Here is a 26,460-nt window from a genome sequence, read left to right as displayed (position 1 = left end):
GCTCTTCAACCAGGTCCACAAGATATAGTGAGCCTCTGAGAAATTGGGTTACTTCCGAGTAAATTCATAGAAGTTCTAGAAAAAAACTAGGACTGAATTAAAAACTGGGACTGATTAAATCTTCCCTCCAATGACTTTTTAAAAGATCCTGAGGGATCAGTTCTTCACAACTCTTCCAAAGAAGCCTACCAGTTGTAAAAACAAAATCCCTAAATTGATTGCATGTTTCCTAGTACTGTTGTTGCAGGAATTCTCTGCCTTTAGTGCCCTGGGTTCTTGGTCACGCCACTTTGAAGAATGAAAAGGTAGACCAGACAAAGAGTGTTGAGCCCCAAAGCAAAGTTTATTGAACAAGAGTATAAAGCTCCCAGAGAGGGAGGGGACCTGAGAGGGTTGCCCTCCGAGTTTCTAAGTTTAAGGGTTTTTATGAGCTCTTTTGCAGAACTATCTTCAGCAATCAGGGTGTGCTGAGTCATGCCAACCAGGGCTTTGATCACATTTCTGTCTACATATTAGGTTAATGTCCACATGCTGATGGTCTGTTTTGGCTGATATCTGGGGGCTTATGTCTTAACTGCCCCTTGCTCATGATATTGACATATGCTTTGTGGTTAGTTGTCTTATTTTAGGACATTTTGCAGAAGTCATTTCTGCAAAGGTTGCAAAGCAGAATGTCAGTGCGGTCCTGTCTAAGCTGCAAAACCAGATGTTAGTACTGTTTTATTTTAGCTGTCCTGACTACATATTTTCTCATTGGGGACCATCACCCTGACTACCTAACTGTCCAACTGTCTCCTAACAATGTTAGGCCCAGATGTGTCAATCATGGAGGTACCTACATCTATGTTTTCCATAAAAATGTTCTTTAAAAAAAGTATTACTAAGACTACTCCTTTCAGGTTAAGAGATAAAGAGGGCAGGCTTCAACCACTGCCTGAGCTTGAGGCTATACAGTTAGTTGGTTCTCAGGATTTGAGGACGATTGCTGCTTGGGCCTGGGAAAATAGTCAGTAATTGGCTCACTATTGTTAAGGATTAACATAATAGCATAGAAAATGAGCCAACTGCCATTTGATTCAGTCTATGTTAAGAAGTTATTGAGCACACATTGCAAGTTTGATATATTAAATTTTTATTTGGTCTCAACTCCTAAACATGATTTTATATAGCAATCAGGTAATGAAATCATTTACTATATGTGTATAAATTTTAACTTTGGGCGTTTGTTTATCTTTTAAGTTCCAGATGCTGTACAGAACATACGGTGTTTGGCAACTAGCTGGCAGTCGGCTTTAGTGAAGTGGGATCCGCCCAAAAAGGCAAATGGAATAATTATTCATTATGTGATAACAGTTGAAAGGAATTCTACAAGAGTCTCTCCCCAAGATCATATGTATACTTTCGGGAAACTTCTTGCCAATACCTCATATGTCTTTAAAATAAGAGCTTCAACCTCAGCTGGTGAAGGTGATGAAAAAACATGCAACATCAGCACACTACCTGAAGCAGGTAACTACTGTGAAACATGTAACTAATATGAAGCAGGTAATTTACCTGAACGAGGTACCTAACACCCAAAACAAGTAACTGTCTGTGGCCTGTGTCCTACATTTGTCAACACCAGTTGTAATCTTTTTCTTTTCTTTCAAGGTTTATTTAAATTCCAGTTAACAATGTAATATTAGTTTCAGATGTAGGATTTAGTGATTCTTCATTTACCTACAACACCCAGTGCTCATCACAAGTGCCCTCCTAAATCCCCATCACTCATCTAGCCCATCCCCCAGCCACCTCCCTTCCAGCAACCCTCAGTTTGTTCTCTATAATTAAGGGTCTGTTTCCTGCTTTGCCTCTCTCTCTCTTTTTTTTTCTCCTCTGTTCATCTGTTTTGTTTCTTAAGTTTCACATATGAGTGAATTCATGTGGTATTTGTCTTTATAGCACATTTATCTGAAGATATGAAAGAAATATTTTAAAATGTAACACATACATTTTTATGACATGTGTTACCTGAGTAGTAGCTGTGTAGTACATTGACCCCTCTCCACAACATTAGGAGATTAAAAGGAGGAAAGAAGAGAGCAAATCTGTTCTACTGTATTTCCATAAATATTTCTTATTATCCAAACTCTGAGCTTATCGAATTATGCTTTCTCATAATTTAAAATATGGAGTGAACATGTAAACATTTTGATATTTATCTCTTTTTTACTTAATTGATTTTATGGACTTCTAGATACTTCCCTGAATTCCATAGCTGGCAGTGTCAAACTCTCTTTCATCTATTTGTTTTCCTATATACTAGCCCTAATCTTGTATATTATTTGAATAAAAACATCCAGTTCACTAAGCTCTAGTCCACAAAGAAGAAAACTCTTGCCCTCCCTCACACTGGTCTGACCTACGTCATAATCTCCTTCATCCTTCTACCTTTTCCAGTATTGTACCTGCTCATATAAATGTAAGTCTGATTCCTTCCTGATGATACTACTTCTCTGGAAGTCCTAACAGGGACTGTGGGTAATGGCATAATTGTTTCCTTCGGGCACATCCAGATCTGTTATCTTGGTAGCATCTTTTAATTCCTTCTGCCTTTTGAAATCAGCATCACCCAATTTTACTCCACTTCTCTATCCTTGAGGCGGTAAACCACAGAACTTTGAGACATGGTGTACCTTCTCCCTGGTTTCAGCATCCTAATCAGCATCCTTTCCTTCTCATTCTTTCAGTGCAACACTTCTTCAGACTTCAGCGTTCTCCCTGTTCAGCTGGAATTGATGCTTTTCAGCAACACCTGCCTCTTACTCCTTACATCTCAAACCAGTCCACTGTGACTCATCTTCCAGGGGTTTCCCAACTCAGAGAATTCCATTGTTTGTTTTCACCAGATGCTGGCTGAAGACTAGTGCTATAAAAAAAAAACCCAGAAATTATTTACCTGTTTCAGCTATAAATTAACCTTTTCTAACTCTCCTACCTGCTCCATAATCTTCTATACATCCTTTGTTTACATTCTTTCAATTTTCCATAGCAGAATTCTGCTCTCATTTTGAACATAATTTACCCACACTCTCATCTATATTTGATGTGATTATTCATTTTACTACATCAGTGATACTGACTTGACCTCCTTCAAAATTTTCCCATATCTTTATTTATGCTCTCAAGATAGCCTCTCAGGGGTGTCATTGCTTTCTTCTTTTCAGGAATCTGTTTATTTTTGTTTCAATATCATATCTCCTCTAGAACATCACTTCATCAATTCAATCTACTTTCTCCTGCATTTTATCCTCTTCTATCTCTCTCTCACACACGCACACAAACACACACACATAAATTATTAGAAAATTTCAGCTAAGGAACTGGTTGGCGTATCAACCCTAAACATCTTCACATGGAATTTATGCTACATGAATTCTTCTCTTCTATGCCTGTACTTTATAATCATTTGGACACCAAGCCTCATATTTATATGTGATTCTTGCTCCCATCTCTCCTACATAAAATCAGATCTTATTAATTCCGTCTCTGCCATGGTTCTGCAATCTGCTCCTTCTTCAACTTGACTGCCCCATTTTGCATCAGATTCTCGTTGCTTCCTGTAATAATACCCTCAAGTAGCCTTACCACACACCCTCATCCAGCTCGCCCAGCAGTCTTTTCTTCCTACCTACTTACTTTGATTGAATTGTCTCTAATACACAATTTAGAGCATTTATGTGTTGGCAGTTGAAGTTTATTATCTGAGGGTAAAAGTTAGACATATAGATTTGGGTATTTGAAGCATAGAGATAAGAATGAAAGGTACAAGGTGTAGGAGATGACCCAGGATACTCCAAATGTTTTACTTATTCTTGTTGTCTAGAAAATGCATCCCAGAATTTATCACCAATTAGAATCTGACTTCTGTCTAGCTTTTCATTCTTATGTCCCTCCACTGCGTTTCCTCATCTAGCTGATGCCTCTAGCCAAACTTCCATTTTTTCAGTGCATTAGACTTCATGTATTCAATTCAAAGAACATTTATTAAACTCTTGCCACTTGCTATGGGGCTAATAATTGATTAGACTCACTCTTTTTAAACCTACCCAACACTTTCTCATGATCAAATTGCTTTGCTTCCTGTAGCTATATTGTCCTTTTCCTTTTTTATGTCATACAAAATTGTATTCATTCTTAAAAGCCCAGTTTAAGTGTGTGTGTGGGGGGTGGGTGGGTGGGTGTGTGTGTGTTTTAAATTCTTCAATGATATGCCAAGCTTTAAAGCCACAGACTTCACTCCATACTTGCTGAATCACAGCCTCAAGAGGTGATGCCCAAGAATCTGTACTTTTAAGCATCTCTCTAGGTGATCTGATGCTCTGTAAATTTGGGGAAATACTGGAGTAGATTACCCATGAACTTTGATGGTTGATAATATGTAGCAGTGAGGACAGGCAGTGTCAGAGAGGTCCAGAAAGGAGTAATAGGTATTTCCCTAGTAAGTGGGCAGCAGACTATTGCTATGTAGAATCTAACAGAAGGAAATATGTTCAAGTCCAGGCCGATGGTCTAGCATCAGGTACAATGGTCTTGATCATTGTACAGGAGCTGAGCCTCAGAGAACTGGAAAAAAAGACAGCACAATAATTCTGAGATAAATGAGAGGTTCAAGACTGAAAATGAGGCAGAAGACTCATTACTGAGTCCATTGGTACTCAAGGTAAGTGCTTCATCACAGGAACAAAGCAGAAGTTCAGTTAGTAGAACTGAGACAAATAATCAAAATAGTAATATGCATTTGATACAGAGACACCTGAATGTAAGGTACAGGTCTTTGTAAAAAATAAAAAAAAATAAGTATTTGAATTCGATCTTAACTCGGGGTTAAAAGACTACATGAGTGAAAGTTGAGGGGACTCTAAATCGATGAATTAGGCAGATATGGTACTGTGTGCTATGTACTCACTACTGAAGAAAAATGCCTTTCAAAGTTTAGACTTCTAATCCCTGCATCAGAATGTATATCCCTGAGGCCCTACTCCAGACCTGTGGAATCAGAATTTGGAAAGTAAGACTCACAACAAGTCTGCATTTATTTATTTATTTAAAAAAAATTTTTTTATTATGTTATGTGATTCACCATACATTACATCATTAGTTTTTGATGTAGTGTTCCATGATTCATTGTTTGTGCATAACACCCGGTGCTCCATGCATGGTGCTCCATGCATACGTGCCCTCCCTAATACCTATCACCGAGCTAACCCATCCCTTCACCCCTTGCCCTCTAAAATGCTCAGTTTATTTCCAGGAGTCCATAGTCTCTCATGGTTCATCTCCCCCTCTGGTTTCCTCCCCTTCATTTTTTCCCTTCCTTCTCCTAATGTCCTCCATGCTATTCCTTAGGTTCCACAAATAAGTGAAACCATATGATAATTGACTTTCTCTACTTGACTTATTTCACTTAGCATAATCTCCTCCAGTTCCATCCCTGTTGATTCAAAAGTTGGGTATTCATCCTTTCTGATGGCTGAGTAATATTCCATTGTATATATGGACCACATCTTCTTTATCCATTCATCTGTTGAAGGGCATCTCAGCTCTTTCCACAGTTTGGCTATTGCAGACATTGCTGCTATGAACATTGGGGTGCATGTGGCCCTTCTTTTTACTACATCTGTATCTTTGGGGTAAATACCCAGTAGTGCAATAGCTGGGTCATAGGGTAGCTCTATTTTTAACTTTTTGAGGAACCTCCACACTGTTTTCCAAAGTGGCTGTACCACTTTGCATTCCCACCAACAGTGTAAGAGGGTTCCCCTTTCTCCACAACCTCTCCAACATTTGTTGTTTCTTGCCTTGTCAATTTTTGCCGTTCTAACTGGTGTAAGGTGGTATCTCAGAGTGGTTTTGATTTGAATTTCCCTGATGGCTAATGATGATGAACATTTTTTCATGTGTCTGTTAGCCATTTGTATGTCTTATTTGGAGGACTGTCTGTTCATGTCTTCTGCCCATTTTTTGACTTGATTATTTGTTTTTTGGGTGTTGGGTTTGAGTAGTTCTTTATAGATCTTGGATATCAGCCCTTTATCTGTAGTGTCATTTGCAAATATCTTCTCCCATTCCGTGGGTCGCCTCTTTGTTTTGCTGACTCTTTCCTTTGTTGTGCAGAAGCTTTTTATCTTGTTGAAATCCCAAAAGTTCATTTTTGCTTTTGTTTCCCTTGCCTTTGGAGACGTGTCTTGAAAGAAGTTGCTGTGGCCAATGTCAAAGAGGTTACTGCCTATGTTCTCCTCTAGGACTTCGATGGATTCCTGACTCTCATTGAGGTTTTTCATCCATTTAGAGTTTATCTTTGTGTATGGTGTAAGCAAATGGTTGAGTTTCATTCTTCTGAATTTTTCTGTCCAATTTTCCCAGCACCATTTATTGAAGAGACTGTCTTTTTTCCATTGGATATTTTTTCCTGTTTTGTCGAAGATGAGTTGACCATAGAGTTGAGGGTCCATATCTGGGCTCTCTATTCTGTTCCATTGATCTATGTGTCTGTTTTTGTGCCAATACCATGCTGTCTTGGTGATCACAGACAAGTCTGCATTTAAATAAGTTTATGTGGGTAGGACAATGCTGAAATTAGAGATGCACTCTATTCCATTGTAAACTTTTTGCTTGTGGGGTTTATGTCTAATTTGTTTTTGTTTTACTCACAGTTCCTAGCAAATACCCTGGGAATTACAGGTACTCACATGTTTGTAGAAGAAAGAAATAAATTGTTTTTTTATGAAATTTATAATTTTCCATAAAGGTTTTTATTCCATTGCAAAATATTATTTCTATATTTCCACCAGGCAAAATTATAGATACTTTCTCCTATGCAAATATAGAAGTATCTTTAAATAAGGAGAGTCATTCACATGAAACATTAAGTATTAATTGGTACTTCAAAAATAGTTAAATAATTTTTTCATCTTTAAAATTAAGTTTCAGGTCTAGGATATAGTTGTATTTCTGATTACAGTATTTTTTAGGTAAATACTTTGCTTTTATCTGGGTTCACATGAACTGTTTGTTGATTAGACATTAGTAAGAACTGGAGATTCATTGTTCAGAATGGAAACAGTTTTATAGCTGCCGCAAACTTCTAATTTATAGTGGTCTAAGATTAGTCATGGTGTATAGTCAGCTCTGAGTCACTGACTCTGTACTTATTTTTGACATAAAGTAAAATCAAATTTGGCTCACTCTCTTACTGCCTGGTGTCTGACCTTAACATTCCTTCCAGGGATTATTGGGTATTTTTCTCAGTGTAAACTCGGTCATATCTGGACACAGTTAAACATGCATCATGACGACTGAATTTATGAGAAGATTAGTATTTGGTGTCTAAGCTGGTTCCACTGTCACAGTCAAACATGTTGGAATAGGGCAAATACAGATGAAGAACCCAAACCTTGGTACTTTTAACAGTATTTTATGTCAAAATATATCATATGTACCAATAAAAATATTATAGCAAGTTCATGTGCACACAGGACTGAACTTTTAGAATCTCGTATTAGCTCAAAATGCATGTACTTATCCCTATTATTTTCAAATCTTAGTAAATGTGGTGATTTAATATTGAGTTTTTAAAACACTTTTTTTCTTGAAGATAATTTTATAGTTTGGATTTTTTCAAAGCTCTTCCAAGTTCAGTAATTTAGAATCAAGAGAGAAAAATTAGCTATATCCCTTGGATGCCCAAAACTTAATTTTGAGGAAAAGTAAAATACACATTGTGGTTTTTAGGAGTGTTATTTTCAGCAGTGATTTCTTCATTTGTTTTTGTCCAGCAGAAGATGTCAGGCATCTGTAGGGACCCACTGGAAGTCCACTGAGCTAACAAATGTATTAATGGTACAGTATGGTTAAATTGGAATATGTTCCATTTCCCTGTTTTTCTTTTTTCTTCTACTCTTGGTTATTTGAAAAAACCATATATGGCAAACTATTAGTATACATGTATTTGTATATTTTTAATATATAATATGTGTAACATATATATTAATAGTATTATATATAATATTTATCCATTTATATATTTTAATAAATTATCTATATTAATATATGTTTTACTCTCAATCCTCTTCTGCAAAGTCCTGACCACAATTCCCCTAAGAATGATTTAAGAAATTTATCTGTCATGTATTTTATTTGAATCCCTATTTTGTGGACCTCTCTGAGCAGTGCAGAGATTACTGGGCAAACTGTGATTACAACTAAATTTGATTTCCATTTACCAGCTTTTTAAAAAAATAAAATATTTATATGACTTAGAATGCATACCATTCTCTAATACCATTTAATAGACTGAATGTGGGTGGTAAAGTTTTTCTCAGGGTTGCAAATTAATGCAATAATTCAGAAGTTCACTTTTTCCTTTGTCTGCATCCCACTGACTTTTTTCTCCTTATCCATCACATCAGTTGAGAAGTCAAGCATGTAGGAAAATTGCATGATCCTGTTTGTTCTTAAGCAAGTGAATTGACACATTCTACTTACCAGTCAGTAATTGCTAAAAGCATAAAAGCCATTATAGTTGCCTGTCACAGATCAGAAAGAAATAGCTATTAGCATTGCTACTCTAATTGAAATTTAAGTATTTTACAAAATATCCCTCATACAGACTTAAGTATTAAACATAATACTTCTCTTAAGAGTGAACATCAGGTGAAAAGTACCTTTTACACTTGTAGTGTGGAAATTTGACCAATATATACTTATTTAATGCTTACTATTTGCAGGCTCTGTGTTTGGGGTTCAAGATTCAAGTTTGAATCCCAAATAGCATCAGTGGTCTCTGCTGTGTGCATCCAAATAACTCCATTATTGTAAAGACATATCCAATACATATAAAGCAATTAAATATAAAACTGTATTAATATGTTAATCAATTGTGTGGATTGAAGATTAAATCACATAGGAAATAGATTTTATTGAAGGCAATATTGAAGATTAGAAATAGATTTTATTGAAAGCTATATTGAAGAAATGGAATATGAATTAGATGTTGCTCACTGGCAGCTTCAGAATTTCTTTGTAGAAGAAGCTTAGATTAAGTAACCTAGTGGGAAATGATGATATGGTCTTGAACCCTGAATTTCATAGGCAGTTACACTAGTGTTTACTTAGATTATCTGATACAGATCAATAAAATAGCCAAGTTTTTGAAAAATCCTTTTCTGTTGTTCCTCATTGTGCTATGAGAAAATGTCATACTACATGTCATTCTTCATTTTATTTGATCTATACGAATGGTAGGGAGAACGGAAGATTATGGGTATTCTGAGGCAGTCATGGTAAGCCACCCTGTGACACCATCACTATTCACAAAAGTAGTGAGATTAATAGAAGGAAGTAAATATGAATTCCAGGATAAACCAAGAGAAAACACACAGTGGGATAAAGGAATGGGGTCAGGCTGAGGGGCAGTTAAGTGTCTGCCTTCAGCTCATGTCATGATCCCAGGGTCCTGGAATTGAGCCCTGTGTGGGGCTCCCTGCTCAGTGGGAGCCTGCTTCTCTCTCAAATCTCAGCCTGCTCTCTCTCTCCCTATCTCTGTTGCTGTCTCTGTCTCTCTCTTAAATAAATAAATAAAATCATTAAAAAAAGGGGGGGTCAGGCTCAGGTGGAAGCCTGACTAGAGTGGGGTACATTGTATTGGAAAAAGTGTAGGAGGGGAGGTTGAATAACTTAAGTGGGCCTTACTTTGCTCTTGGTTTTGCATATTTGTAGCAGAAGTTTGAATATAATATCATGGAAAAATGAGAACTCTGCTAAATTTAAAATAGGAAGCAACATAAGTAACTCTAAAAATAGTGATTGTTTTTGACCATTGTCCTAAAGACTGCAGTAATTTTTAGAAGAAGAATTTGTTCATTACATAGTTACTGAGCCTCCCAAGTCACAAAGAATAAAATCCACAGTCATGTCAAGGCCCATAGGGTCCTTTTTTAACCCACCATTCTCTTCCCCTAGCTATGTATTGTCTCCTCCTTTATCCTTTGAAAATTTATCCTCAAATGCCACCACTTTAACGAGGATCTGATTTATTTATGATTGAACCTCCTCCCAGCTAGAATTTTGTGTCCTCTTTATCTGCTTTACTTTTCTGTATTGTACATAGCGTTGTCTATGGATCTGTCCTCATTACAACACATGTTCCATGAGGATAGGGATTTTTCTTCGTGTATTTCACAGCTATTTCCAGTGTTCAGAAATGTGTCTGGAATACAGTGATACTCAATAAATATATTATGAAAGATTGAATGAATCAACCAATCAATCAATACACAGTCCTAGAAAAGTGATAAGCACACAGTAAACACTCAATATGCATACTTTGGGAGCCTTAAGTAGAAACTTACGGTTATAAAATTATTTTTAGACAATTATATGGTAAAATATCTAAGAAAGGTGTGTCTTCTGGAATATATTTTTTAATTAAACTTCTTATTTTGACATAATTGTAGATTCACATGCAGTTATAAGAAATAATTCAGAGAAATCCTGTGTTCCTTTTAGGCAGCTTCCCCCAATTTTAACATCTTGTAAAACTTTAGTATATTATCACAACCGCCATATTTATGTGAATGCAATCAAAATAGAGAAGATTTCCATGAGAGTAGTCCCTCATGTTGCCTTTTCACAGCCATACCCAAGTCTGGTCCACCCTCTTGCTCCTCCCCTCATCTTAAGCCTCTGACAACCACTGATTTGTTCTCCATCTTCTATAATTTTGTCATTTGTGATTGATATGTTCATGTGATTGTCTTCATTAGCTTGTTAATATGGTGGGTTGGATTGACTGATTTTCTAATATTGAACAAGCCTTTGGTCTTTGGAATCAACCTCACTTGATCAGGGTGTATTTATTTTTATATATTACTGATTTCTATTTGCCAATATTTTGTTAAGGCTTTTTGCATCTATATATTTATGAGGGATATTGGTCTGTAGTTTTTGGGATTTTCCCCCCACTGTCTTTGTCTAGTTTCAGTATTAGGGTAACACTAGTTTCATAATATGAATCTCTTCTAATTTCTGGAAGAGAATTAGTACTAATTCTTCTTTAAACATTTGGTTGAGTTCTCCAGTGAAAGTCTCTGGGCATGGAGATCTCTTTTTGGGGAGATTTAAAATTATGTTTAAGTGCTCTCAGGATACAAAATTGGAACTGAAATGTGATACCAAACCAGTTGCAGAAAGTGGTACTTCTAAATAATCCGTTTGTCAAAAAGGAAGTCACAAGAGAAATGAAGAAATATTGTAAACTAAAATATATTGAATTGAAATAAAATGAAAATACAGTATGTCAAAATGTGTGGGACACAGTTAAAGCAATGAAGAGAGGGAAGTGTATAGCTTTGAATGTATTCATTGGAAAAGAGGAAACATCTCAAATCAGTAATCTAAGGTCACCTTCCCCTCCACTACAGTCTAGAAAAAGAAAAGCCCAAAACATGCTGAAAGAAGGAAGAGAATAATAAAAATAAGAGCAGAAATCAGTGAAATCAAAACCCATAAAACAACAGGAAAAATCAGTGAAACAAAGAGCTGGTTCTTTGAAAAGTTAAAATTAACAAACCTCTAGCAAGGCTGGCAAAGCAGACACAAATTACCAATACTTAGGAATGAAGCCACTGTAGACACTACCAACATCAAAAGGATAATAAGGAAATAATAGCAGCAGTTTAACACACAAAATTTTGCACCTTAGGTGAAGCAAACTCTTTGTTCAAAAACCGCAACTTCCACAGCTCACCTAGTATGTGAATAGTCCTATAATTATTAAGGCCATTACATCTGTAATGATTTCCTGTGACCCACTCTGGTAGGGAAAGGGAGGGCACTTCTCCATTACTGGCAGGTGGGAGTAGAAATCCAGGTTCCCCCTCGCCCTCCGCTGACACACCAGGGAAGGATCCTGAGTGGGCACAGGAAAGAGGGCTGCCCACTAGGCCTCCACTGGGGAGGCCTCTTGGCCCTAGCTGGGAAGGCTAGGAGTTCCTCATGACTGCCCCCACATGGTTGTCCACTGACATGGTGGAGGGGTCTTCTTATTTCTGGAAAGGGTAGAAGTTCTAGCTTCTTATTTTGCCTCCTCCAACCTCACCCTATCAAAGATGGTTGAGGTGCCTCAGTACCTAGGGCAGAAGACTAGGGAGGGAGTGGGGCCACAGTTTTCTTCTGTGGTTTTGGGGTAGAGCTGTTATTGTCTGAAAGTTTTGTCTCCCTAGGCTATACTGTTTTTTGGCTGGAGAGAGCAGGCTTTTATTAGGGCTTTCTTGGCTTGAGCTAGTTGACATTTCTGGATTGCTGGCTTTGGGGATATATGAGGCAAGAAGAAAACCCAGAGAACTCACCAGTGTGCTCTTTCTTGGGTCCTGATTTCCCTAGTTGCTCTGCCTTCTCTCCACCTTTCAGTGTCTTTATATTTAATGTCCATGGTTTTAGTTGCAGATAGTGGAAGGAGTAGGGAGAATATATCTACTCCATCTTCTCCAAAGCAGAAGTTCATATGTTTAATGGTTCTAAGTAAGCATCTTTGCTGCAAGCATTTTCACCACGATCAGATCATTTCCACCCTGTAAGGCAATTTTGCTGAAAAAGATAAAAATAATGGGTTGACAGTTTGGTTTGAAGATGGTTTCATCAACTGGTTGACAGTTTGGTTTCATTTCTCTATTGATACAGTACTCCCATTTTTAATATATAAATGATATAATATAAATGCTATAAATGATATAAATCTTAGCCAGCTCCCATAATGGTCTGTAGAGTGGCATAGAGTTTTGAGCCCACATTTCCCATGGAACTTCAAAACATCTATCAGTGGACATGCAGCAAACAACGGTGTGGAAGGTTTTCCAGTGCAAGACAAAGCTCACTTACAAATATGCATCCTAGTATTTGGAAACTGATATATCTTTTAGTGAAGGAAGAAATTTTAGCAAAAAAAGAAAAAAATAAGATGCTGTACATGAAGATGAATCAGCAAGCAAAAGCATGTATGATATTATGAATGAAAAACGTTTTGACAAGTGCTTAGGTACAATCAAAAAAATAAAATCCACTATTTGTGCAGTATTGCTATGAATCTACACTATACATTTTGAATGTATTCAAATATTTAGTATTTTGCAATAAAGTCTTTCAAAATTTGTCATTCATTTTTAATGTTTAATTATGTCTTTTTAAATGAATATCCCTCTTTTATTTTTCATGATTTTATCTTTTATGGCAGAATTGTCTTACAGCCAATTAGTTATGCAGCAAAGATGCTTCCAACAAAAATGCTTCCAGCAAAAACTCTGAACACGATGTTTAATATCATACCTGGTACCCTTTTTATCCATCTACTCAAGATGATGGTATTTAATACATATGAAGTACTATTGTAGGGACTATGGGAATACCATGATGAAACAAATTTATTTCTTGTGCTTTTAAAATTTAGAATCATATAATTTTATATTTTCATTGGACCTCAGAGATAACCTCATTCAGTCATTTCATTTGGCAGACATGGGAAATGAAGCACACAGGTTAAGTGTCTACTAAGTGAGCTATAACTAATTATTAGCAGAACTTCCACTGATCCAGAACTCCTTCTACTAGAAAGAGTTACCCTTACCTTAGAAATTCAATGAATCATTTGAATTTATTGGAATTAGAATAGTTTTCTTCCATTATTTCATAATATCTCAATAGAATTGTTATGGGGTGGGGAGATTGAGGTCCATTTTATGAATTTTCTCATTAATTTGTGCAGCTATATGTATGATGTAACTATATACATACTTTTGTCCAAATATGGATTTAAAATTCAGGAAAACTCAATTTCTGTCATCAGATATGTACTTACCTATAATACCAAAAATACTATAATACTAAAAATACTACGTAAAATACTGAAGCCATTCTGGGAAATTTTTAGAGTTCCTAGACATGTATCGCATTTTTTATCCTGGATCAGTTCCAAAGGTGTAATATTTGCCATTGTGAAATTGTCTTAGGTATCAAATTCTAAATTATAAATTTAAAAGTCCTTTTAAATGTAATTCCATTTGTAAAAAATGAATTTGTGAAGAATGCTTAATTCTCCTTGACCCCATCGATGCTCTAATACCTTTCATTAAGTAGACTCCAGGCATTACTCCTTTCTTCATCCCAGCTCCAGCTAAAGACAGCTGTTCTTCAAGCAGCATTTTTATTAACTTATTTAAGAACTGGGGCATATCTTATTACCCTATTTTCCATTCTTGTCCTATGCAGCTGTAGCTGGTACTTTTCATAACAGCCTCTACATATCAACCTCCTCCCCATTTCACTCCATTTTTTTTCTTTTTCTCTTTTACTTTCCTTTTTAAGTAAATTAAGGATGTGTGTGTGTGTGTGCATGCAAGAGCCTTCTTATTTCTTTATCTATAGTGACCTATTACTTGAAAGCTTCAGGAATGTGCCTGTTGTTTCTGTGAGATTATAAGCTTCAGGGAAAACCATTTATGAATGGTGTAAAAACTCTGACATATAAAACAAATGACTTTTAATGATAGCAAAATTTCATTAATAATGCTACATTTAGACTCAATTTAAAAATGGTGCAATATGAATATAAAGAAAAGGCTTTGAACAAATAGAAGGTTGTGTAAATTATTGTTAACCTCAACTCAGTGAATTTCAAATATTATGAGTTCATTGTGTATAAGAAAATAACTTTTGGTCAGGAAGCTATTTTATAAAAATAAGGCATGCATAAATAGCAGCCACTATATGATTAAACACTTTCAAAATTCAAGTAAAGAAATAATGCTTCTTAGTATATTAATGTTATCATTGTAATTTGAATTTTCACCACCCTAGTATTCATTGAAACCTCAAATAAATCACCCATTAGTTCTGTGTCTGGATACCTTATTATGAAAAATTATTACTTTAAAAACAATTTGCAGTGTTAGAAAGATAGTAACTATTATTCCGTATGGATCACAATAATGAAATCTATACCAATTAAAAGATACATTAAAAATCAGTAGCCTAATTTTCTGGTTTGTTACTAATTAAATTAGCCTACTTTAGAAAGGATTTTTTTAAAAACCAAGATCCTGTTTGTAATTTTTTAAACACAATTACATTAATATTTGTTATGTAGGAAAAGTCTAACATTTTTAAAGTTTAGACTTAAAATTTAAAACTAACTTTGTATTTAGGATGTTATTACAGAGAAATGGCTAACTGTATAAGACATGTTCCTTGAAAGCTGGATAGAATGCTATTCTCACAAGTACTAGTAGGAACTTTGCCTGAAGATTGAACAATTGCCAGAAGATTGTTGAAGTTGAAGTATTCGTTGACTACTTGGACTAATCTCTAAGGCTTCTTCTCTAGTATGGATATATGAAAACTACAGTAAATCTTGTTTTATTCTACTAACACCTAGATTTACAAAACATTAGCTAGAAAGTATTCATGTTTAGTATTTTAAATTTCTGTATAAATGTAATATATAACATATTTTGAATATTACTGCTACACTTTTATGGGAAAACTTTTTTCTTTTCATGTTTTTATGTTTTCTTTTTTATGTTTTTTACTTATGGGAAATTATTTTATATAAAATGAAATGCACAGAACCTAAGTGTACAATTCACTGGTTTTTCACAAATGCATACCCCCCTGTAACACCACTCAACAACATATAGAACATTTTCATCTCCCACAGAAAATTCCCTTTGACACCCACTCTCCAAGGCAACCACTGTCCTGATTTCAGTCAACAAAAGTTACTTTCAGTTGTTCTTGAGCTGTATGTACTCTTTAATTTCTGGCCTGTTTCTCCCAACATAATTGTGAAACTCATGTTCTTGAGGGTTTCAGTAATTTGTTCTTTTTTACTGTTGAATAATTTTCCATCATATGAATATTCCATTATTTGTGTGTCTGTTTTTCTGGACATGTAGGTTGTTCTAAACTAAGTATTATGAGTAAAACTGCTATAGAAATTTTGTTTAAATATTTTCTTGTGGAGTTGCTGGGTCATAGTCCAGATATTTGTTTGTGTTCAAGAAATGCAGTTTTCTAAAATGGTTGTACTATTTTAAATACATACCTAACAGCAATATATGAGAGTTCTAATTACTTGTCAGTATCAGCAGAATTTGGTGTTAACAGTCTTTATAATTTCAGACATTCTAGTTCTATCTTATTGTAAGTTTTATTTTCTTATCAGTGATGATTAATGATATTAAGTCCTCTTTTTATGAGTTTGACTTTTTTAGATTCCACACTTATCTTTATCTTTCTGTATCTGGCTTAGTTCACTTAGCATAATGATTTTGAACCTTTCTTCTTTTCAAATATAATCATTTATAGTGCTGTCTCCTCCTGATAATTTTATATCAAAAATTTTAGTTTCTTCCAGATAAAAATATTTTCTAATTTCCTTTGCAATTTCTTCTTTGAGCCATGGTTACATAAAAATATGTTTAATTTCTGATTATCTGGGACTTTTCCAGATATTCTCATGTCATTGATTTTTAATTTATTGCTATTATTGTCAGAGAATATATCTTTAAGATTTAATCTTAAAAAAATTGTTGAGAAATTTTCTGTCACTCAGCATACAATTTATCTTGTTGAATATTCTTCCATGCACACTTGAAAATAATGTATATTTTTCAGTTGTTGGCCATAATGTTCTCTGTGTTAGTTCATTGTGTTTGCAAATGTTTTACAAATCTATATCCTTACCACTTTTTAGCCTAATTATTCTATTGATTATTGAGAAGGGAATGTTAAAATATACCACAATGATTGTGGATTTATCTGTTTCTTCTGTCAGTATTTGGTTCATGTATTTCAAAGTTCGTTTTTTTTTAAACACATACATATTTATGATTGTTATAACTCCCTAACTGACCCTTTAATCATTATAAACTCTTTTATCTTTGGGAATACTCCTTATCTTAAAAGTTCTTTTGTTTGATGTTAATATAGGCACATGCTCTTTAGTTTATTGTTTGCATCATATATCTTTTTCTATCCTTACTTTTGAATTATTTGTATCATATTTAAACTGTGTGCCTAGGGACAGCAAAGTATGCCTCTTGTGGACAGCTTATAATTGGGCCTTTCATTTTTATTTTGACTGACAATCTCTTCTATTTTTTTTTATTTTTTTACTATATAAGAATTTTTTTATTTAAATTCAATTAGCCAATGTATAGTACCTCATTGGTTTTTGATATAATGTTCAATAATTCATCAGTTCAGTATAACACCAATCTCTGCTTTTTAAATGGAGCATTTAATCTATTTATATTTAAAGTCATTATTAATTTTGCTGAGTTTAGTTCTACTGTTTGTTATTTGTTTTCTCTTTGTCTTACCTCTTTTTTAGTTCCTCTCTTCTTTCTTGCCTTCCTTTGCGTTAATTGAATAGTTTTAGCTTTCTAATTATTTCATCTGTTGTATTTTTGGCTGTACTTCTTTGTCTTACTAATATTTAGTGGTTGCTCAAGGGGATTACAGTGTGAGTTTTTAGTTTATTATAGCTACTTAATATCATACAACTTCACATAAAATATATGGAGTTGCAGGGGCGCCTGGGTGGCTCAGTTGGTTAAGCATCTGACTCTTGATTTTGACTCAAGTCAAGATCTCAGGGTTGTGAGATCAAGCCCCATGTTGGGCTCTGCACAGGGCGTGGAGCCTGCTTAAGATTCTCTCTCCCCATCTCCCCCTCCTTCTCCCCTCCCCCCACTCTATGGAGTTGCAAAAGTACTGTTCCATGCATTTTGCTATACTTTGTGCTATTTATGTCATGCATTTGATATCCATATATTTTAAATAATTTACATATATGTACATTGTAAACCCCACAATTTATTGTATTGTTTTTACTTACCAGTAGATTTAAATAAATTTAGAAAAGACCACATATCTTTTCTATGTAATTACTGTTTTTGGTGTTCTTTATTACAGTGTCATTTCATCCAGTGTCACACACCTAGTGCCATTTCCCTTTAGCTTTTTTAAGTCTTTCTTCTAGTGCAGGTGTGCTCACAACAAATTCTCTCAGATTTTATTTACTTAAAAATAGAATTATTTTGCTTCCATATTTGAAGAATATTTTCACTGGATATAAAATTCTGGGAAGTTAGTTTCTCCCCACCCTCCCCCCAGATATTTTTCCCTTTAAAGATATCATTCTTTTGTCTGTGATACATGTTATTTTTTTCTGGCACTTCTCAAAATCCTTTTTCTTTATCTTTTCTTTAAAGCAGTTTATCAGTGATATGGCTAGTGTACTTTTTGTTTCATTTGTTTTGCTAAGGGTTCATTTAGCTTTTTGTATTGGTAAATTAATATTTTTCTGAAATTTGAGAAATTTTGGGCCATTATTTTTTCAAATATTTTTCTTCCCTTTTCTATCCTATTCTGAGACTCCAATTATAACCTCTTGATATCATTCTTTAAATGACCGAGGCTTTATTAAATTTTTTCACTTTTTTTTCCTATGTTCTTCAGATTGGAGTTCTGTTGATGTTTTACCAAGTTTATTGACTATCTTCTTCCATTTTTACTCTGGTGTTAATTAAATCCAGTGAATTTTCATTTCAGATATATTTTTAAGTTCTAGAATTTTTATTTAGTTCTGTGTTTCCTTATCTCCATTCCTCTGTTGAAATTCCTTATTTGGTTTCTAATTGTGATTGTGTTTTCTGTTAAGTCAAAGAAAATACTTATATTGTTTGAAATTCATTTTCTTCTAATTCCTTCACCTGACTTATTCTGTGATCTCTTTCTATTGAGTAGTTTTTCCTTCTGTGAGTCACATTTTCCTTTCACTAGTAATTTTCCTGCCTGCCCAGTAATTTTTAAACTTATATTGGACATTGTTGGTGATATTTTGCAGAAACTCTGGATTTTGCTATCTTGTTCTGAAGAGTGTTGGTTTTTATTCTAACAGACTATTAAATTACTGAGTAGTAATTTTGTGAATGTGTGGTTTTGATTTCTCCAATATTTACAGAGGAAATACCTTAATCCTGGGATATAGAGTAAAGTTAAAGGTATGGGCCCTTTTAGGATTTTAATATGAGGTCTGTGCTATTTACCAATCCCTTAATTTGGTGGAATTGAAACTCCAAATTCTGTCTTCTCTGCAATGGAAAGCAACTAAAATTTCTACTCAGTTTTGCCTCTGTTTCTTTCCACTATGTTCCTCAGTGTGTCCTTCATACATCTATGATTAAGAGATTAGCCAAGGATTTCAGATGAGTTTAGACCCAGAATTTAGGTCTAACCCCTCTTTGGCTCCCTCCTTTTCCAACTGCTTTGGCAGTCTCACATGCCATTTCCTAATGCCTCAAGCCAAAAGCTGTTTGTATGCTTCTTTGTTTCCTCCAGTGTGCATAGTTATTATCTTCAGGAGAATTAGTCTGGTACAAACTATTCCTGTACCATCAGATCAGATCCTCAAACTTACTGTGTTTGGGCACTGGAATATTTTGGTATTTTGCTCCTTCTGCAAAATTATTTTTTGCATGGTTTTGACAATTCTAGTCATGCTGAATACTTTGATGTAAAAATAGTCTTACTGAATATTTTGTGATAAGCACACAGAGGGGCGTTTACATTGCAATAATATACATGACTCTAAAATAAACAGTATATATTTTTGTTCTTAAAAATATTTTGGCAATCAGGGATTTTTCTATTGGCTACTTTATTTCAGGGAGTCCCCAGTCTCACTCCGTCCTTTCATCCTTTCTCCTCTCTTGGTTGTTTCTCTTTTCATCTCTCCTTTGATTCTCTCTCTCTCTCTCCGTGTGTGTATGTGTGTGTGTCACAGAATCCCAGAAAACTCCAAATTCTTCCTTTTCTTTTATAGAGCTTTCTCCAAACTTCAGAACCAGGACTCCTTTTGTATATTTTAATCTATCAAGGATTTCTGTACAGCCACAATCCTTAGAAAACAGGAATGGTTTCAAGTAGCATTTGATTACAATCAGCACTGGTGACACTTGTTCATCAATCAACATTGGTTACAGCATTGGTGACACTTTCTTCTTGAAATCGGTACATGCATCCATCCATTCATTTGTTCATTTATTTGTTAAACAAATATTTCTCAAGTTTCAATATAAACCAGACATTATTGACTGAGTTTTTTATGATTTCTTTTTCCCATTCTGCTTCATTGCCCATTAACTACTAACGTGACAGAGACTCAGTTCTTTATCATCTGCTGTTGTGATACTACATATACAAATACTCCCCTTAAATGTTTATTCACTCATGATTTCCAAGCTTATATATACTTATTTATCCCAAATTGGCTTCTCTTGACCTCTTAGGCTAACCCAATCTTCTCCTCCCAAGATATCTCTATTCATGTTAATAAGATACAAAACTAACATAGCCATCCTCAAGCAAATCCCCACAAACCAGTATCTTTCCCATTTCTTCGTTAGTGTCAATGATTCAATTTCATCTCCAGGTGTTATAGGGTTGTTCTTAATAGACAACTAACTCTGCTATATAATTACTACCCTAAGAACTACTTCAGATAAATAATTTCAAATCAAATTTGTCATTTTGATGGACATTCTCATGATTTGGCTTGGTATATAGAGCTGTCAAACTAATGACTTTATAAAACAAATCAACTCATTTTCCCTCCAAACAGACCATATATAACCCACTTTTTTCAGTGATGTCCAAAAACAAAACAAAACAAAAGTTTTAGTGAAATATTTTTATAAATAAGTTATGCATTCAGTAATACTTGACTTAAGAACTAATATTATTATAGCTAGGATCCATAGAGTTTTGGATCCCTCAGTTGTCCATTTATACATGCATTAGGACAGACACTTAAAAATTTTTATGAAATTTTGTCCTGCTTTATACATTCTCAGTTTTCTTTCTTTCAAGTGGAATATTTAAGATGATTTTATTTGGCACACTAATACGAGTGCATCAACCCATGTTCTCAGTTTCATAGCACCACCTAAAATCATGTTTATGTAGCATATTTTGATAAATTCTAGCCTAGCTACTCCAAAATCTATTTCTGGGTTAAACTAGATTGCTAGAGAGAAGAATGCCTGAACTGAATAATTAGAACCTCTGAAGAAATAGTTTTACTAAAACATGTTTGATACTCTGCTCACATTGAGAGACATTGTAAGAAAGAGCCAAGTTAAAGATACTTAGCATTTACTATGTAAGGATGTTGTTGAAGATATTGTTCATTAAATTACATGGAAACCTGTTTGTTTGATTTTTTTTTTTTTGAGAGGAGAGAGAAATATATCTTTCATCTCAGTACCAGAGATTATGGTGTTTTCTTGTTCATTTAATTTGTCTTTATTTATAATCACAGAGATTTAAAATCTTGAGTTTTTCCTTTGTATTGTTTTCTATAACATAGAGCCAAGTCATAGACTACCTTTAGGAAGTGTATGATATATATTTTATATATTGATCCAATTCCTGGGTTCATTCCATGTTTTACTCCTATTTCCTCTCTGCCCAATAAATAAGCACATTCTCCTGGTATTCTTTGCCTTTTTTTTAAAAAATCTATTCCCAATTATTCTCTGTTATTGTAACGTGCATTGCACTGCATATATATATATATATATATATATATATATATATATATATATATAAAACATCTAACTAGTTTCTATCAAATTATACTTTTCCTAATAACTAGCTACATGGAGGCTCAGGCTTTTAAGTTTATACTTTACCAGTTAATCTCTGTTGATCTCTATTGCTTAATAGAGACTACCTAAACTCACCTCTCAAACTTTCAATGCCTTTCAGTAACACAACACTTGATGGCCCCCTCTTTTTTTATTATTACTTCTTTAAACTTTCTTTTCTCTGGTCTAGTATACTTTCCAGACTTTGACAATTTGTAGTTACTTACATCTCTCCTATACCTAATGTACTTAAACATCTCTTCTTCCACATATCTACTGATTCTTAATTTTTCCTTCAAATTATAGCCCTCAGATATTCTCTTTCCTTGAAACTTTCCTTTCGGCATCACCTATTTGTGGTGGTTTCTATTAATTAAATTACTTTACATATATTTATGAAAAGCAGCTTATTCCCTAAGACTATAATAACTTGCCCACGCTGTTCAATGCGAATGATCAGTAAATGTTACTGATTAAATTCAAGTTAGTGCAAAATTTATATCTACTATGCTGAAATTTTTTTTGCACTCAACTTTGTAGGAATTTCTATTTTTATATTGATTCATACTATATTAGTGTTGGTAAACTGTAATTTTATTTGTATATGCTCATATCATATATCAGTACTTTGTGTTTCTAAAAGGATTGTAGATTATTTAAAACTAGTAGAGACAAAAGTATTCTTGATAAACTAGGAAAGATTGTGTTGGTACTTTCTTAAGTTTTATAAATATAATTGTTCAGGCATCTGTTTTGTTTAAAAGAAAGTACATCTGTGGTTGAAGATAAAAATATATAGTCATAAATAAAGAATTAAAGAAACTTGGTCTTCTGTGTTAGTATACTTAATCAGGTCAGTGAGAAGTCAGTACAAACCACTGTAAGAATCTTATCATGGGAGGTTGGCAACTTCTAATAACTGATATTCAGAAGTTCAGAGAATAATTACACTTGATACACATTTTCATCTCCTAAGTGGAACCTACTAAATAGTCACTAGAAACTGACATGCATTTAAACCGACAACAAATATCACTTATATAGTTCTGCGGACTTTCATTTCAACCATGATGAAAGTATTCCACAGATAAGAATAATTTATGAATAAAAATGTAATTTACGGAATACCTTGCCAGTGAATGTTGATCGCTTCATCACAGTTCAGTCATGTTTAGAAAATCTAAGCAAGCTGTGTGATTACTCCAGGAAGCATGGAATGATGTGTTCAAATTAGTACCATCTGTGGATAGAAAAAAATTGAGGTTTTTAGTCATTCTTAAGGAATGGAAATCTGATTCTCCATGCTAAAATGAGTGTAATCCTTTTTGTATCTGTAATTCAATAGGGCAGTTGCTTTGAAATAGTCTAGTTCAACACACAGTTTATCAAAAGAGAAGATACTGCATATAAATGCTGGTCTTTTATGAGTGCCACTGCAGTAACCTTGCTATAAAAAAATGTCTATGAGTTATATATTTGGCCTCAGATTAGATTTATTTTCGGTTTATCTTTCTAAATACATTTGATTGGAAAATGTGGACAAACTTTTGTACTACTTGAAAACCAAAGGACGGTTTCAATGAACCATAATTTATTCATATAGTCAAACATAAATTATTCATATAGTCAACACATATAGATACATTGAACAATTGTAGCTAAGCAATACAACACTTATTGAGTGCCCATATGTGCCAGACACTGTGTATCTGTGCAGGCTCCATCATGCCTGTCACATGGAAGGCAACTCAATTGTTGTTACTCTTCCTTTAGTCAGGTTACACATAATTCTTCTTGTTTCTTTGTCAAGTGAAAGAACTCTCCTTTTAGACCTTTATTTCTCTGCAGTACTTATTTGGAAAACACAAGAGTCTGTGGACCACTATTAATCTACTGAAAATTTTTATGCATAATAAATTTTGCCATTAAAATCTTCATTCCTAAAATCTGAACATTGGAGGGGGAAAAAAGTTGGTCATAGAACAACAATGGGCATTTAGTCATCCCTTCTGCTGAATTGGGAAAAAGATAGTCTCTTCTGCCTTCTCCAGTTCTTTGGATAACTAATGCATCCCATTTTCTTCCCACTTCTAGTTGCTTAGTAAACCCTAGGTAAAGGAAATTGAAACATGGAAGGGGTCTTTGGTAGTGGACTCAAAAGAGAGGGAAATGTCTGGATCATACTCCCTGACTCCCATAGGGAAAGAGCAGAGTCTATGGTTTTAATGCAAATGAAAAGTCTATATTAAACTTCTCAAGTATCCCCACTAAACTTAAGATAAGACTAAAAATCTTGAATCCAGTCCAGAAGGCTGAACATTATCTGATTCTGAACTACATCTCTAGCTTTCTATCTTCCTATACATCTCCTTGTGGACCCAGCTATGTTCCTTAAGTGCTTCTTTTTTTTTTACAGGGTTTTTTAAAATTTGTTATTGTTATGTTAATCACCATACATTACATCATTAGTTTTTGATGTAGTGTTCCATGATTCATTGTTTGTGTGTAACACCCAGTGCTCCATGCAGAGTGTTCCCTCTTTAATACCCATCACCAGGCTAACCCATCCTCCCACCTCCCTCCCCTCTAGAACCCTTAGTTTGTTTTTCAGAGTCCATCATCTCTCATGGTTCATCTCCCCCTCCTATTTCCCCCCCTTCATTCTTCCCCTCCTGCTATCTTCTTCTTCCCTTTTTTTTCTTAACATATATTGCATTATTTGTTTCAGAGGTACAGATCTGTGATTCAACAGTCTTGCACAATTCACAGTGCTCACCATAGCACATACCCTCCCCAGTGTCTATCGTTCGAGCTACCTCATCCCTCCCACCCCCCACGAGCAACCCTCAGTTTGTTTCCTGAGATTAAGAATTCCTCATATCAGTGAGGTCATATGACACATGTCTTTCTCTGATTTACTTATTTCTCTCAGTATAACACCCTCCAGTTCCATCCACGTCATTGCAAATGACAAGATCTCATTCTTTTTGATGGCTGCATAATATTCCATTATATATATATACCACTTCTTCTTTATCCATTCATCTGTCAATGGACATCTTGCTCTTTCCACAGTTTGGCTATTGTGGACATTGCTGCTATAAACATCGGGGTGCACATACCCCTTTGGATCCCTACATTTGTATCTTTGGGGTAAATACCCAGTGGTGCAATTGCTGGATCCTATGGTAGCTCTATTTTCAACTTTTTGAGGAACATCCATATTGTTTTCCAGAATGATTGCACCAGCTTGCATTCCCACCAACAGTGTAGGAGGGTTCCCCTTTCTCTGCATCCCCGCCAAAATCAATGCACAGAAATCAGTGGCATTCGTATACACGAACAACAAGACAAAAGAAAGAAATTAAGGAGTCGATCCCATTTACAATTGCACCCAAAACCATAAGATACCTAGGAATAAATCTAACCAAAGAGGCAAAGGATCTGCACTGAGAAAACTATAAAATACTCATGAAAGAAATTGAGGAAGACAGAAAGAAATGGAAAAACGTTCCACATTCATGGATTGGAAGAATAAATATTGTGAAGATGGCAATGCTACCTAGAGCAATCTACACATTCAGTGCAATCCCCATCAAAATACCATCCACTCTTTTCAAAGAAATGGAACAAATAATCCTAAAATTTGTATGGAACCAGAAAAGATCCCGAATAGCCACAGGAATGTTGAAAAAGAAAAGCAAAGCTGGTGGCATCACAATTCCGGACTTCCAGCTCTATTACAAAGCTGTCATCATCAAGATAGTATGGTGCTGGCACAAAAAAAGACACATTAGATCAATGGAACAGAATCGAGAGCCCAGAAATGGACCCTCAACTCTATGGTCAACTAATCTTTCACAGACCAGGAAAGAATGTCCAATGGAAAAAAGACAGTCTCTTCAACAAATGGTGTTGGGAAAATAGGACGGCCACATGCAGAAGAATAAAATTGGACTATTTCCTTACACCACACACAAAAATAGACTCCAAATGGTTGAAAGACCTCAATGTGAGACAGGAGTCCATCAAAATCCTAAAGGAGAACACAGGCAGCAACCTCTTCGACCTCAGCCGCAGCAACTTCTTTCTAGAAATATCGCCAAAGGCAAGGGAAGCAAGGGCAAAAATGAACTATTGGGACTTCATCAAGATAAAAAGCTTCTGCACAGCAAAAGAAACAGTCAACAAAACCAAAAGACAACCGACAGAATGGGAGAAGATATTTGCAAATGACATATCAGATAAAGGGCTAATATCCAAAATCTATAAAGAACTTATCAAACTCAACACCCAAAGAACAAATAATCCAATCAAGAAATGGGCAGAAGACATGAACAGACATTTTTCCAAAGAAGACATCCAAATAGCCAACAGACACATGAAAAAGTGCTCAACATCGCTCGGCATCAGGGAAATCCAAATCAAAACCTCAATGAGATACCACCTCACACCAGGCAGAATGGCTAAAATTAACAAGTCAGGAAAAGACAGATGTTGGTGGGGATGCGGAGAAAGGGGAACCCTCTTACGCTGTTGGTGGGAATGCAAGCTGGTGCAAGCACTCTGGAAAACAATATGGAGGTTCCTCAAAAAGTTGAAAATAGAGCTACCATACGATCCAGCAATTGCACCACTGGGTATTTACCCCAAAGATACAAATGTAGGGATCCGAAGGGGTATGTGCACCCCGATGTTTATAGCAGCAATGTCC

General features: G+C 34.9%; 1 protein-coding gene across 3 annotated transcripts in view; it reads left to right on the top strand.

Moving 5' to 3' along the window:
• The window catches only part of PTPRQ (protein tyrosine phosphatase receptor type Q), a 219,885-nt gene that overhangs the window by 103,881 nt on the left and 89,544 nt on the right, over positions 1–26,460 (top strand). For all 3 annotated transcript variants that reach the window (XM_073900607.1, XM_073900608.1, XM_073900609.1), the window contains one exon: positions 1,240–1,509. In XM_073900607.1, coding sequence (XP_073756708.1) covers positions 1,240–1,509 — 270 coding nt within the window. The remainder of the gene's footprint in view (positions 1–1,239; positions 1,510–26,460) is intronic.

This window comes from Callorhinus ursinus, unplaced genomic scaffold (assembly GCF_003265705.2).
Source record: "Callorhinus ursinus isolate GAN/ISIS: 27379988/994484 unplaced genomic scaffold, GSC_fseal_2.0 scaffold14, whole genome shotgun sequence".
Classification (NCBI taxonomy): Eukaryota; Metazoa; Chordata; class Mammalia; order Carnivora; family Otariidae; genus Callorhinus; species Callorhinus ursinus.
This window is presented reverse-complemented; position numbering and strand designations above follow the sequence as displayed.